Here is a 13,679-nt window from a genome sequence, read left to right as displayed (position 1 = left end):
CTTTCCCTCTGACTGTATTGAGAGCTGCTATTTCTCTGGCCCTACTCTGGTGTCCTCCTTCTAGAGAGCTGGCCACACCCTCAGGCAGATCTAGGCCAGCATGTGAACCCTCCAGCTCCTTCTTCCTCAGAGAACTCCACGCTATTTTATGGCGTCAGTGTAGCAGTGCTTTTGTCTACACTCACCCCCTCTCCCCCACTCCTTTAGGCCTTGCTGGATGACAGCTACGATAACTCCACTCAGGTTAGGGGTGCTAATGGGTGATACATCATCTATTCCTTCAAGAAAGCAGTTTGCTTTTTCTTATAAAATGTCCCTAGCCTATAGGAGTGACACTAATGGTGGAATTCTGGGGCAGTGGCAGAGCCCCCCACAATGTCCTTGGACTTATGGTCTTTTGGAACTACCAAATCTCCTTACAGAGATCAGAGGTTGAAAAGGGATGGCTCCTAAATGTGTTTTGTTTGACTTTCACAACATTAACATTTCTTTTCATGTTAAAAAAAAAAAAAACACCTTTGTTTGAAAAGCCAGACAAGGGAAATGCAAATCAAAACCACAATGAGATATCACCTCACACCTGTCAGAATGGCTATCATCAATAAGAACACAAATGTTGGCAAGGACGTGGAGAAAAAGGAACCCTTGTACACTGTTGGTGGGAACGTAAATTCGTGCATCCACTGTGGGAAACAGTATGGGGTTTCTCAAAAAAACTAAAAATAGAACTACCATATGACCTAGCAATTCCACTCCTGGGTATATACCTGAAAAAGACAAAAACACTAATTTGAAAAGATGCATGCACCCCAATGTTCATAGCAGCATTATTTACAACTGCCAAGATACGGAAGCAAGCTGTGTCCATTAACAGATGAATGGATAAAGAAGATGTGATATATATACAATGGAATACCACTCAGCCATAAAAAAGAACGAAATGTTGCCATTTGCAGCAACACAGATGGACTTGGAGGGCATTACGCTAAGTGAAATAAGTCAGGCAGAGAAAGACAAATACTGTATGATAGCACTTACATGTGGAATCTAAAAAATATAACAAACTAGTGAATATAACCAAAAAAAAAAAAAGAATACTCACAGATACAGAAAACAAACTAGTGGTTACCGGTTGGAAGAGGGAAGGGGAGAGGGGCAATTTAGGGTTAGGGGGTTAAGAGGTACAAACTATTAGGTATAAAATAAGCTATAAGGATACATTGTACAAGGGGAATATAGGCAATATTTTATAATAACTATAAATGGAGTATAACCTTTAAAAACTGTGAATCACTATATTGTACACCTGTAACTTAGATAATAAAAAAAAGAAAACCCGATGATCTAACAAGGCCAGGCCCGCATTTCCATACAGCACCAACTGGCTGGGAAGAGCAGTGGTTGTCTGCTTTGGAGGCACAGAAGCCCCCCCAGGTCACCTCAGGGATTTCAGATACCTGCCTGACTGTAGGTGCAAGGTTTGCAGCCCTTGACAGAAGATGCTCAGGGCTCCAGTCACAAATGGGCCCAGGGAAATCACCCAGAGGTGTTACCATATTTGTCACAAAGGCACCCCAAAGAGCAGGGCTAGGGTGGCAAGAGGATGATAATTCTCTCTGGGGATTTTGCTCCCTTCCCTATTTTCCCACCCTATGCTACCTCCCTAGGGTGCCTGGGTTTATGTTCATTACTGCAGGCACTGAACCAGTTATTGGGCAGTCACTACAGAGAGTGGAAAGAATGAGATTGGGTAATTATTCTCCCCACTGGCTGGCTGTTTGGGGCTTGTTGCTCCTGGAAGGTGAGAGATGGCATAAGCCAGTTCACTTGGAAAGGCTCCACTGGCTTTCCACTGCCCCATCTCTTCCTTCGTGAGCGCTACAAACACCTCTTAGCACCTATGGGGAGAGTGGCCCAGAACCAAACTCCATGCTTGCTGCAGACACTCTCATACTTCTTGTTTTGTAAACGTGAACAGAATTTTAATGCTTTAGTTTTGTTTGGTTTTTTGTTGTTGTTCTTTTTCTTTGGTCATGCCGCATGGCATATGGGATCTTAGTTCCCCCACCAGGGATTGAACCTGCGCCCCCTGCATTGGAAGCGCAAAGTCTTAACTACGGGACCATTAGGGAAGTCTTAACTACGGGACCATCATACTTAACTCCAACGTAATGTCTTAATTTCAGTTCTCATTGGTTCAGATTCTTTGTCTTAGGACCATGATTTTTTAAAAATAAAAGTACTTAACTTTTTTCATATTACAGAAGCTATATACTTTAGAAAGTACACACAATAAAAGAGAAAAAAAAAACCACTCAGGATCTCCCTAGAGATCATTACTCTCATTAGTTTGATATTTGTCTATTCACAAATACACAATATAGCATTTTCTTAAATACATGTAGTCATATTGTACACAGTACTGTAATATCTTTTTCACTTAGCATTCCAAATTGGATATTTTCCCCCATTCTCAGATATTGTTACTATACTGGCGGCACAGCATTTCATTGTATGGAAGAACATAATTAATTGAGCTAAGCCTCTATTCTTGGACATTTAGTTTACTTCCAAACTACGTAAGAGGGGGGAACGTTTATCAAATGATTTTTTGCCACAAATTGAGGCCTAGAGTAGGTGAATTGTGAAACTGCATGTAGATTATACCTCTTCTCTTCGCGTATAAGGATAATAGAATTTTTCTGAAGCAGCTTTTCAGAGAAAAATCCCTACTGCTGTACATTTCTTCTACTGGTGCATCACACACGGTGAAAGACTTTCACTTTATTTGAGAACACGAATCAACAGGACAGGTTCTTTTCATAACTGGCATGAGCTGGCATGCATATCAGAAAATCTGACGTTCTGTCTCTTTGCCTATTATATGTATACTTCAGCATTCAAAATCAGATGGAAGTTATGTGCCCTTTTTTGGCAAAATAACTACTTGGTTACTTTAAAATTCCTTCAGCAGAGAAGCATGCAGGGACCCCACCTTGCCTGAGGTAGAAAACATCCTGTTCTGGAAATCCGGGTCATTTAGTCTCCCAGAACAGTTACAAAGACAATAATCTATACAACTCCGCATCCAGCAGGCCAGGCCCTTTCTGACTGGTTGGGTAACAGGTTTGTTGTTACGAGAGGGTGTTGTGAAGATTCCCATGGTGAAGTCAAGGGCATTTGAGGGAGAAAACACAACTTTTTTCTAGACATTTTGGCCAATCTGAAATGGACTTTCTGTTCTAACAACTGTGAATGTACCCAAAGGAAAGTGATTTCTTGAAACAACTAAGGAAAGCAAAAGTCTTTCACTCTAGTGTAGAAAAAGATGTGAGTTGGGATGGGTAGAGACAGACCTTCCTTTCCAGCTATGTGTTAATCTTTAGGATCTTGGTTTCATCAACTGCAAAAATAGAGATAACAGCTCTCTCTCACTGAGTTGCTGTCAAGATTTAAGTGGAATATGTCCATTAAAATGCCCAGCATGAAGACTGACACACAGTCCTTAGCCAATCAGTATTAGCTTCCTTTCCTCATGAAATAACAAAATTATTCACTCATGAAATAACCAAATTTACCACACACTGTGCTAGATGCTGAAGATACAAAGATAAATAAGATACGTGCTCAGTCCCCGTGTATGGTCTGGTACCCAATAAATGTCTGCATAAGGTTAAGCAGCTCATAGCCTGTTGGGAGAGACAGGCATGTAACAAACAGTTATTGTAACAACTCTCATAAATAATTGTGATGTAATGTCAAAAGGTAGGCACAGGATACTACAGGACCACAGAGGAAGGACTCTATAATGCTTTCTATGGAAAATGGGGAAGAATCACCAGAGGATGGTTTTGACGGATGAATAGATGTATTCAGTTGGAGCAGAGAATGGAGAGGGTGACGGTAGAAAAAGGCAGAGGAAACAATGTGTAAAGGCACAGAGGGAAGAAAGGGGATGAGGTGTTTGGGGAAACAGAAACGTGGCAGGAAAGGTAGACTGTAAAGGACTTCCTATGTCAGCCCAGGCTCCTGGGCTTTAACCTTCAGACCAGTTCACCCCAGACTTTTATGTGCTAAAGAATCATCCAGGGACACCGTTAAAATGCAGGTTCTGGTTCAGTGGTATGTAGCAGTGCCTGAGTTTCTGCATTTCTATTAAGTTCCTACGTGATGCTGGAGCTAATGGTCCATGGTCTGTACAAGCAGCAAGGCTTACACAAAAGGGAATTCAGACTCTTCAAGAGTAAATCTAACAAATGATTAGATTTATTTAGGAGGACTGGACTACAGTGCGGAGGATAGACTGGCGTTGCAGGTACTCAGGCATTCTTACTTAATGGAGATCACCACAATAGCCCTAATAATATTTAACATCAGAGGACTTCAGACTCTTAGCACTTGAATGGGCCTTAGAGATCATGTGGTTGAACTCTGTCTCTTCATAAAATATGAGAGAAATTTACAAGGTGACAAGAGCTCCCCAGGGTCAGACAGCTAGTGGTATCAAAGCTGGGGGTCAAGAACCCAGATACTCTAACGAAAATCTATTTAACCATGTTTTTGCTGACAACTTCCCCACTCTAGGACATCAACTTATATTCAGAGTTGAATCATTAGAATTATGAAGAAAAATGTTCAGCCATTCTGAATTACAGAGGCCATGGTTTACTCTAAGAGCCAGGTTAGGAAAACTCCTATGATGGCTGGTCACCAGGCAGAATTTCCAGGTGTTAGATTCCATGTGGCTCTTCCTTCTGTCCTGTCTCTTAGAAACATGTCAGAAATGCAGATTCCCTTGTGGGCAAGTGTGTTAATGGCCACCTGCTATTGGCGGGTGCTCCAAACCTGCTTCATACCTATAGGAATGTTTGGATGGAGCAGAAAGATGGAGAGAAAAGGGAACTAACAAAACTTACACGTCTACTATGTGCCATGTACTGACACACATTTTGATTTAATTTAAATTCTTACAAGGCCCTTATTTAAAAAAATGCATTTTTATTTTTATTTCACACCTTAGGAAAGTGAGGGTCCTAGAAGAGAAAAGAAATCATGAAAAAAGAGGAAATTGTGCAATGGAGGCAACAGGGCCAGAGGTATTTGGGAAACAAAGAAGGATCTGGAAAAGCAGAGTCATTTTAGTTATATCTAATATGCGTGGGTCCTGGTGTCCCAGGAAAATGGCAGGATAGAGAAAGCACAGTGACACTCCGCAGGTCCCAGATGAACAAACAAGACTTAGAAGACGCCACTTCTAGGCTAAGAGGGGTCTGATTAAAACGGTTAAAGTAACATCAACCAGATGTAGTGTTTTGAGCTTGCAAACAGGATCTTACTCCATAACAGGAAGTAAATTCTGTCTGCTCATACAGTCACATGCCTTCTGTTTTATCTGCCCAACAAGTGGCTGACACATTTAGGAGGAGCTGACTTTAGTCTTTCTTAGGGCTTGTGGAAATGGAGAAGCAACAGAAAAAAAAATTGCTATTAACCATTGAATAATTTACATGCCATCTCAGCAAGAATTTTATTTAGACCGAGTAAAGATGTGATTTTTTTCAAGAATCTTAGAAGCCAGAAGTCTTGAATGCCAATGATCTCAGGGAAAACTGTGATATGGTCAACTCTGAATGAGAATGGCAAAAGTCATAAGAAATTTCATCTACTTTAAAGGGGTAGGGTTAAGGTTTACAAAATTCAGTAACAGAAGACCAAAAATGTAAAAGCCTTACTTAAAGATACCTTAAATACCTCATCTTCCGTTTACTTCTTATGCCACAATAGCAATTCAAACTTATTGACCTAAGCACATACTGACCCCGTACTAAATACTATTATATGGATTATCCCATTTTAATACTCATAACTCCATGATGTAGGTATGACTACATTTAAGTTTTATAGAGGAAGAAGGAGAAGCTTAAAGAAGCCACAATTCTGACTGTTTTGACAAACTGACTCCTCTAACAGGTTAAAACACTTAGATCCACATGGTGGATGAATCCCCAACTTATTAATGGCAATGTCCGGGGGGGAGTTATATATTGCTCATGGACACCCGGGGCACATGACCCCTAACTGCTAGTACCAGCAAAAGGACTGCCATAATATTCACTGGAAAATGCTTGCTTGGGTAACAATTTCTCAGCAATCATCTGTTGTTACCTCCCTCTTGCAAGCTCCAAACATTTAACCAATGTTGAAATGTGACCGTAAGACATGCCTAAGGGGGCCGTCTGGCAGCTACCTTCCCCACTTTCCTCACGGTAGGACAATTTCATCACATCCACGGACAGTCTAGAGACAGGATCTAGAGGCCAGAACTTGATATCAAATCCTGCTAAAATGAGATTCTCCTCACCCAACTCCACTGGCCTTATTTGGGAAGGCCAGGGCTCTGCTGAAACGCAAGAATTTGCTTTGTGGGGCTACAGACACCGGGAGGAAGGCAAGCTGCCATATCTTAACTCGTCTCCTTCTGCACTGTTTGTGATATAGAGACCTCTTCTCTGACTTGGGGTCAGAGCCAGTACAGGGGCAGAAGCTGCAGAGTCTAATCGACCGCTGCTATAGAGACCTTCTGACCATTGGGGTGGAGGGAGATCCCTTTAGTCCCAAACCATAGTTACCCATGCTCAGTCATTGGCGTGATGGTCGCAGCAACAAGACCTTGAAGTTTCTTCTTCGGGGAGGCCATTGAGCTGCTGAAAAAGTCTGGAAAACATACAGCGTAATTCCTCTCCTTCTAGGAATGTCAATTAATGATAAAACTCCGGGGCAAAGTCTGTTCCCACAAAGTTTAGAACTGTGAAAAATGCTTACAAGTATACAAACACACAGAGCAAACGAGAAGAATGTAAAATGTGACAGCTTCATTTTATAGAGGAGGAAACTATATTTTAAAGACAGGAGATTTGGAGACAAGAAGAGAGCAATGTTCTGGGAAAATACAGGAGATTTGGAGACAAGGAGAGCAATCTTCTGGGAAAATACCATTGGAAAGGCCTCCTGTTTTATCTATATGGATGACTGAGGCAATCTGAAAGCACAGAGAGCAGGGGTGAATAACAGCAGAAGAAAGAATATGAACCTAAGTCAGCGAGGTCGAATATATAAAAAATTACTTATTGCTCAAGTTGAAATATGGTCAGGAGAAAAGAGACATTCTTCTCTCTTTCTATACCTTCATACTGTTAAGCAAGAATCTCCCCTAAAATCAGTACTTAAGTCTTAAGGCTTCAGTGTGATCTACAAGACTGTCTTCAGATTTACCTAACTATCCTTTCAAATGCTGGTTTTGACCAGATCTTCCCTGTTTTCCTAGCTCTAGTAAATCGCATCACAAACATTTATTCACCTCTCCCCCACTAGACCAAGCTCCCCCAGGACAGGAAACAGATTTCATTTGCCTTTGTTTTCTCTGCACTGAGTGTTTTGCTGGAAATCTCGTGTTCAATTAAAAAGTGATGAATATATGGGTGATTGAATGAGGTGTTCAGATTGTAGCTTGATGATGACTTACACAGATGGGGAGATCGCTTCTGAGACAGTGAACCTGGCAACATTCATTTGAGGCCAAAGCATCCCTCACCACCTGGCAGAGAGTGTACCTGTCCACAACCAGCATTAAAAAAAAGCCAAGAAGTTGCCCAAAACAGGCAATGAGAGGCAACAGAGCATCCTGGTTAATAGCCTGCATTCTATAGGTAGACTGCCTGGTTCAACCCACAGCTCTGCCACTTAACTAGTTATAGAAGAATTGTTATTTTTTGAGCTGTAGGACGTGAAAATTGGAAGCCACAAATGCAAAGTCTAACAATTGAAGAAGAAAATAAAATGTAATCAGACAGTATTTGGTGACAATTGTACAAAAGATGTTTGGCTTAGAGAAAATACAAGAGAGGGTATATTATAGTTCTGAGGTCCCTGGCACATTTAAAAACACAAATGCCCATTAGCAACTTACATCTTACCCATATAATGTAATAATTATGAACTATCTCATTTTGTTTGTTCTTTATAACTGTTAATCTCATCTCCCCAAATAGGAGTATAAACTTCCAGAGTACAGAGATCATTCCTTCTACTTTTTCTGTATCTCCCAAGAGTCCTGGCTCAGGTGAGCCCTTGAAGCTAGAAACAGGGCAGAACAAAGACAAAAACATGAAACGGTACAGCGTGGCAAAACTTACTGCTTTTGTGAAAGGCCAATGATGATACCTCCCCTTATAAACAGATACATCCCTGGTGAGGCCTGCTACTGAAATTAAGCCCAAATCCTTCAAGTAGCTTTGCTCTGTACTGAAGGGCAATAAAGGGGAACCTTAACAGATATATAGGATACTAGGGTTTCTCTGACTTTTCCTAGTTTGAAAATGAGACTAACTCCTGTTGGAAGTTTTGGAAGAGAAATGTAATCACCTGGCCCATGGGGAAAATGCAAGGCCAGTAACACAGGCCCAGTCTACCCCAGAGGAAGGTCTGAGCATCAAATGAGGTTGATGTTGTGCCCGCTGCACATCTTCACTTGGCCTTCCTGAATGCAGCTCAACTCGAGAGCCCAAAGCGAACCTTCCACCTGGTCTTCTAAACAATTTCTTCCTTTGCTCCTTACAGTAGAGGGGTTAGAGCACCAGCTCTGGAGACAGACTTCCTGGGCCTATATCCTGGCTCCATCACTTACCAGCTGTGCTTCAGTTTCCCCTTCTGTAAATGGGGATAACAAGCATCATATTTCACAGGGTTGTTGAGAGAATTAAAGTACTTAATTCTTGTAGAGTGATTAACAGCGGGGCCAGGCACATAGTAAGTACAGGTTCAGTCCCCTCCCCTTTATCAGCACCCTCTTTCCTGTCATCTCAGCTCCACTGGTACCCCCCTCCCCAACCCTGGCTACTCTTTTCTATTCAGAGTCTAAGTCATTTCAGTTCCAACTGTTATCTTCTTTCCCTGCAATCCTTCTCTCCTGCCTTACTGCCCCTCTCCTAACTTACCCTTTGTTACCTCTTATCTAGACCATTGGGCACAACTCCATGTCCAAGGGGCCCGTAGGGACTCAAGAAAATTCAAGTGATAAGAGTCCAGAGAGCTAGGTTCCACATTAAAAGTCTCCTAAATTGAAAAGTACTAGGCTGTACACCCTAGATTTCCATATTCTTGTGCTTTTGGCTGCATTTATTTCATATTTAGAGCAGTTACAAGGATATTCTTAGGATGGTCAAAAGCTTGGACTGGCAGATAGATAGATAGATATAGATATCCATATATCTCAAATTAAGTGCACTTAAATACAGTTTGATTGGTTAAAGATATGGGGCCTGGGAGTCACTGTCCTAATCTCAACTCTCTTCTTCAAAATAGTCAGGCTGGGGCTTCCCTGGTGGCGCGGTGGTTGAGAGTCCCCCTGCCGATGCAGGGGAGACGGGTTCGTGCCCCGGTTCGGGAGGATCCCACATGCCGCGGAGCGGCTGGGCCCGTGAGCCATGGCCGCTGAGCCTGCGCGTCCGGAGCCTGTGCTCCACAACGGGAGAGGCCACAACAGTGAGAGGCCCGTGTACCGCAAAAAAAAAAAAAAAAAAAAATAGTCAGGCTGCCAGAGCAACCTCCCAGTAGCTCAGACATTTCTGATCTTGCTTTTGCCCTGCCGGAAAAAGGCCAATTAACTTCTTCCTGGCTTCCACAGGACAAATACCAAATTCCATGGTCTGGGTCTCCGTACAGATGTGTTCACACCTGAAGTGCACTAGCCCAGTCGGTCCCCACTGCTACCTACCTCGTGCTGGCTTGTCCGGCTCTCCCACCCGGAATGGCAACATCTCTCACTTCAGCTCCTTCAGTATAACCAACTTTCAGAACTCACTTTAAAAACTAGAGAACATTCTCTGATGCCCTAAATGAAAATAACTTCTTACTCTTCAGAATTCCCTCAAACATCTGCTTTTCATTAAAAACTTTACATCAGAGATATTAGCAAGGTAGCTTTGGCTCGTCTAGAGTGTAAGCCATCGGGGGCAAGAACAGCTTCAAAAATCTGTCTTTGCACAGAGCAATACACTAAGTAAACGGGCAAAGACTGCTGGCTTTGTAAACTGTGAAACTGCTACAGGAAGAGATGGGGTAAAAAAATCACAACAACCGTAACTGAGAATGATCCAGATTTTGTAAATTCGAGTTTTAAATAAAAACTGGGTAACGTTATGCTTTCAAATTCTTCATAGTTTGTATCAAAAACAAATAGAGGGCTTCCCTGGTGGCGCAGTGGTTGGGAGTCCACCTGCCAATGCAGGGCACACGGGTTCGTGCCCCGGTCCGGGAAGATCCCACAAGCCGCGCAGCGGCTGGGCCCGTGAGCCATGGCCGCTGAGCCTGCGCGTCCGGAGCCTGTGCTCCGCAATGGGAGAGGCCGCAACAGTGAGAGGCCCGCGTACCGCAAAAAACAAAAACAACAACAACAAAAAACCACAAATAGAATGTTCTCCACACTAAGGCTTAATGTGAATTTAGAATGTTACTACTGAAACACTTGGGCAGGGCCTATTACTCTCGAAATCTTACACCTTTATCCACAGACAAGAACCCTTAGTGCAAAGAATTCAGGTTGCCTAAGTCAAATTCTCTTAAAAGGGAAAAGTCAAAAAAAAAATCTCTGGGGAAGGTGGAGGAGGAGGATGCAGCTCTGGGCATGAGGAATCACTCGAGAGAGAAAAATATTAATACTTGGAAAGGAAGAAACAAATAGAGAACCTAAACAAACAAACAAAAATGCAGAAATACAATTTCCCATCAAACGAAGGGATTGTTAACACAATCACTAAACTCTCTTCCCCCCAGTGGCTGCCTCTGAACGTTTCGAAAAAAGGATCCTTAGGGCCCGGCTCTGTGGTCTGGACAGAATCCAGGGGAGTGGGTCCCTCCACCCCGCCCGTACAGACACTCGCCCGGGCCGGGAAGGTGTCGTGTTCACACTTCCTCAGGCTCCATTTCTCAGCTCCCCTGCCTTGCCCTTTGCGTCCGGCCGCGTCTGGGTGAGCGCTACAGGCCCCGGCCCCCTACCCCCGTTCCCTGGCTGTCGGTCAGTCTCCATCCGTCCGTCCGTCCGTCAGTCCACGCCTGCGCTGCCGCGCTCACCCAGACGCCGCTGGTCCACCTCCGCCGCTCCGCGCCGCGCTCCCAACCGCGCTCTTTATCGCGGGGGCCGCGCACCACGTGCCCGCCCCGCCCCGGGGCCTTGGGCCTGTAGCGCCGCCCCGCGCCGCCCCGCGCGCCCAAAGCGTTAGGCAAAGGTGGAGTTCCCTCTTTCTGCGGGGTCCCCCGAACGCCGGGGCCTGAATGAACATGGGCGTGCAGTCCCAGCTTCCTGACAGTTGCGAGCATCTGAACTTGCACTGGGGTGCCCGCAGCGCGTGCTCACCCGCGGCTCGGCTCTGCTGCAGCCCCCCTTCTTCTGCTAGGCCTTTCCTAGCACTTCCGCGTCCTGGGCTCCTTTCCGTCTTAACTTTTTTTCTGTCCAGGGCCCTGCAGCAACAGGTATTTTGTGGTCCACTTGCAGGAACGTCAAGAGTTTATTTTCTAATATCAAGTGCTGTGCTAATCAGAAACACAGCCATAAAGTCCTCAGCTTTCTCTTGCTGATGTGAATTAACCTCAATTTTCCATAAAAGGCAATGGCTGATGCTTGTTTCATTTAGAAGAAAATGAATTTCTCAAAGTGCTTTCTGGTTTGCAAAGTGCTTTTATATCCATTAGGATAATTCTTTCATTGCACACAGCACCAGAAATTAATTCATTAATGAATTCATAAAACAGTTCTGTGTGGTGGGTACTATTTTTTTAATTCATATTTTACAGATGAGGAAGCATTCTCCCATTTTATAGATCAGAAACCGATGTTTAGAGAGTTAAGTGATTTGCCAAAGGCCGTAGAGCCAGTGAGTGGTTGAGCCATAGTTTGCTTTCAGGTAGTCTGGGAGCAGTTACTATTAACTGCTATTCTGTTATCCTGCAAAAAAGGAAGGAAGGAAGAAAGAGTCCTAGTGACACCTATTTGTTTTGTAGTGTTAAAAAGAATATTATATTCCAATGGGACAATGTTAGTATTTTTTTTCAGTCACACTTTAATATATGCAAAATTAAGTATTTCAACACCCAAAAGATATAAGCCATTAGGGTTAATATTGTCAGCCAATAAGCCAGTATTCTGAATATATTTTATATAATATTTTATAAATAAATACATGTTTATGTAAATATATAAATGTTTATATATATTTGGTAGTACACAGCAGTTCCTTACTATAATGTGTTAGGATTTGCTAAGAAGCAGATGCTAAAATGGGAGTTGCTGTGCAGGAGATTTTTGGGGAGAGGGAGCCGGAAAAGGCAGGGAGAGCCTTTAGGTTGTCATAGAGGGCTGACACCCGTGGAAGGAGAGATGGAAAGAAAGAGGGGAGGGTAGAAAGAGTCTCATTAGAATGGGGAGCAGTGCACATCCCCGTATCCACTTATCTGCCCTGAAGAAACTCACAGCCTCTACTGTGAATTGTGGGAAAGGCATTTGTTTAAAAAAATATATACAGACCTGTGCAAAGATGCTAAGAAACCCTGAGGGGAGACTCTCAGTGGGCTAGTTGAGTGGGTGTGTGTTTATGTGTAAGTGTGTGCGTGATGAGGCAAGAGAGTGTTTCAGGAAAGTCTTCCTGCGGGGGAGGTGACACTTGTCTTAGACAATTGAGTAGGCCTTAGAAGAAGGGAGAGACAATAAAAGCTCACTGCTGGCCTAAAGTCCTCTGACACTTTTCTGATGAGTGGCAAGGGTGCTGTGACATTTCATCTCTTGTTATCCAGTATTATTTAATCACCTTTATTAACTTTTCATGCTTTTGTTTCCTGCCCCTTAACACCACTGTGAGGTGCTCCAAGCAGGTACCGGGTCCTATTTCTTTGCTTTTCCTACAGTGCAGAGAGCACAGTGTCTGTCCACCTGCAGGCCAGGAGTGTGGGGTTTGGAGGCATTGACTCCCTTCAACTCTCCTTTGTTTTTTAAAAAATATTGGGGTTCCACATCATATTTTGTTCACTATAACTCAGGTTTGAAACTCGGTGATGTAGAGGAAAGAGCTTGGGGGATATAGAGCACTGTAATTGATCAGACTGGCCACATGTTCCATCCTTGGAGCAGGATGTGGAGCCCCATCACAAGGCTCCTGGACTGAGGTAAAGGGTGGTTTCCCAGAAAGGTTGCCCTCACCTTCTTGGAGGGTTGCTGAAAGGTTCTAGAACCAATTTGAATGTATATGTGTCAGGGAAGGGTTTTTCCCACACTAACAAGGAGCAGTTCCTTGACATCAGCTTGGTATCCTGTAATTTAACTCAATTCTTACACTGTTTACCCAGAGCATCAGATTCCTCAAGGGTTCAGTCCTGCCCTCCACTTCAGCTGCCACTTTAGACCCGGGTTCATACCTGTGCTTCTCACCAACTGGCTGTAAATCAGAGGTTCCCATGACCCCCTCCTTGGGTTGGATTAATTTGCTAGAGGGGCTCATAGAACTCAGAGAAACATTTTTCTTACTTAAATCACCGCTTTATTATAAAAGCATACAACTCAGGCACAGCCAGATGGAAGAGATGCATAGGGCAAGGCATGGGGAAAGGTTGAGGAGCTTCCATGCCTCCCCAGC

The 13,679-nt window shown here is 43.5% G+C and overlaps 1 protein-coding gene across 2 annotated transcripts in view; it reads right to left on the bottom strand.

The window, feature by feature from the left end:
* The window catches only part of NPL (N-acetylneuraminate pyruvate lyase), a 38,304-nt gene extending 27,172 nt beyond the window's left edge, over positions 1-11,132 (bottom strand). Inside the window, exons 1-2 of one of the 2 annotated variants that reach the window (XM_007450131.1) lie at positions 11,128-11,132; positions 6,630-6,714 (exon numbers count right to left, since the gene is read on the bottom strand). In XM_007450131.1, the coding sequence (XP_007450193.1) occupies positions 6,630-6,697 (68 nt within the window). In that variant the 5' untranslated portion in view covers positions 6,698-6,714; positions 11,128-11,132. Of the gene's footprint in view, positions 1-6,629; positions 6,715-9,772; positions 9,816-11,127 lie in introns of those variants that run through there. The other variant, XM_007450130.1, reaches the window with a different exon arrangement.
* Positions 11,133-13,679: the final 2,547 nt, after the last annotated feature.

Source organism: Lipotes vexillifer, unplaced genomic scaffold (assembly GCF_000442215.2).
Source record: "Lipotes vexillifer unplaced genomic scaffold, Lipotes_vexillifer_v1.1 scaffold97, whole genome shotgun sequence".
Taxonomy (NCBI): Eukaryota; Metazoa; Chordata; class Mammalia; order Artiodactyla; family Lipotidae; genus Lipotes; species Lipotes vexillifer.
Note: the sequence above shows the minus strand (reverse complement) of the source record. Positions and strands in the feature narration are given on the sequence as shown.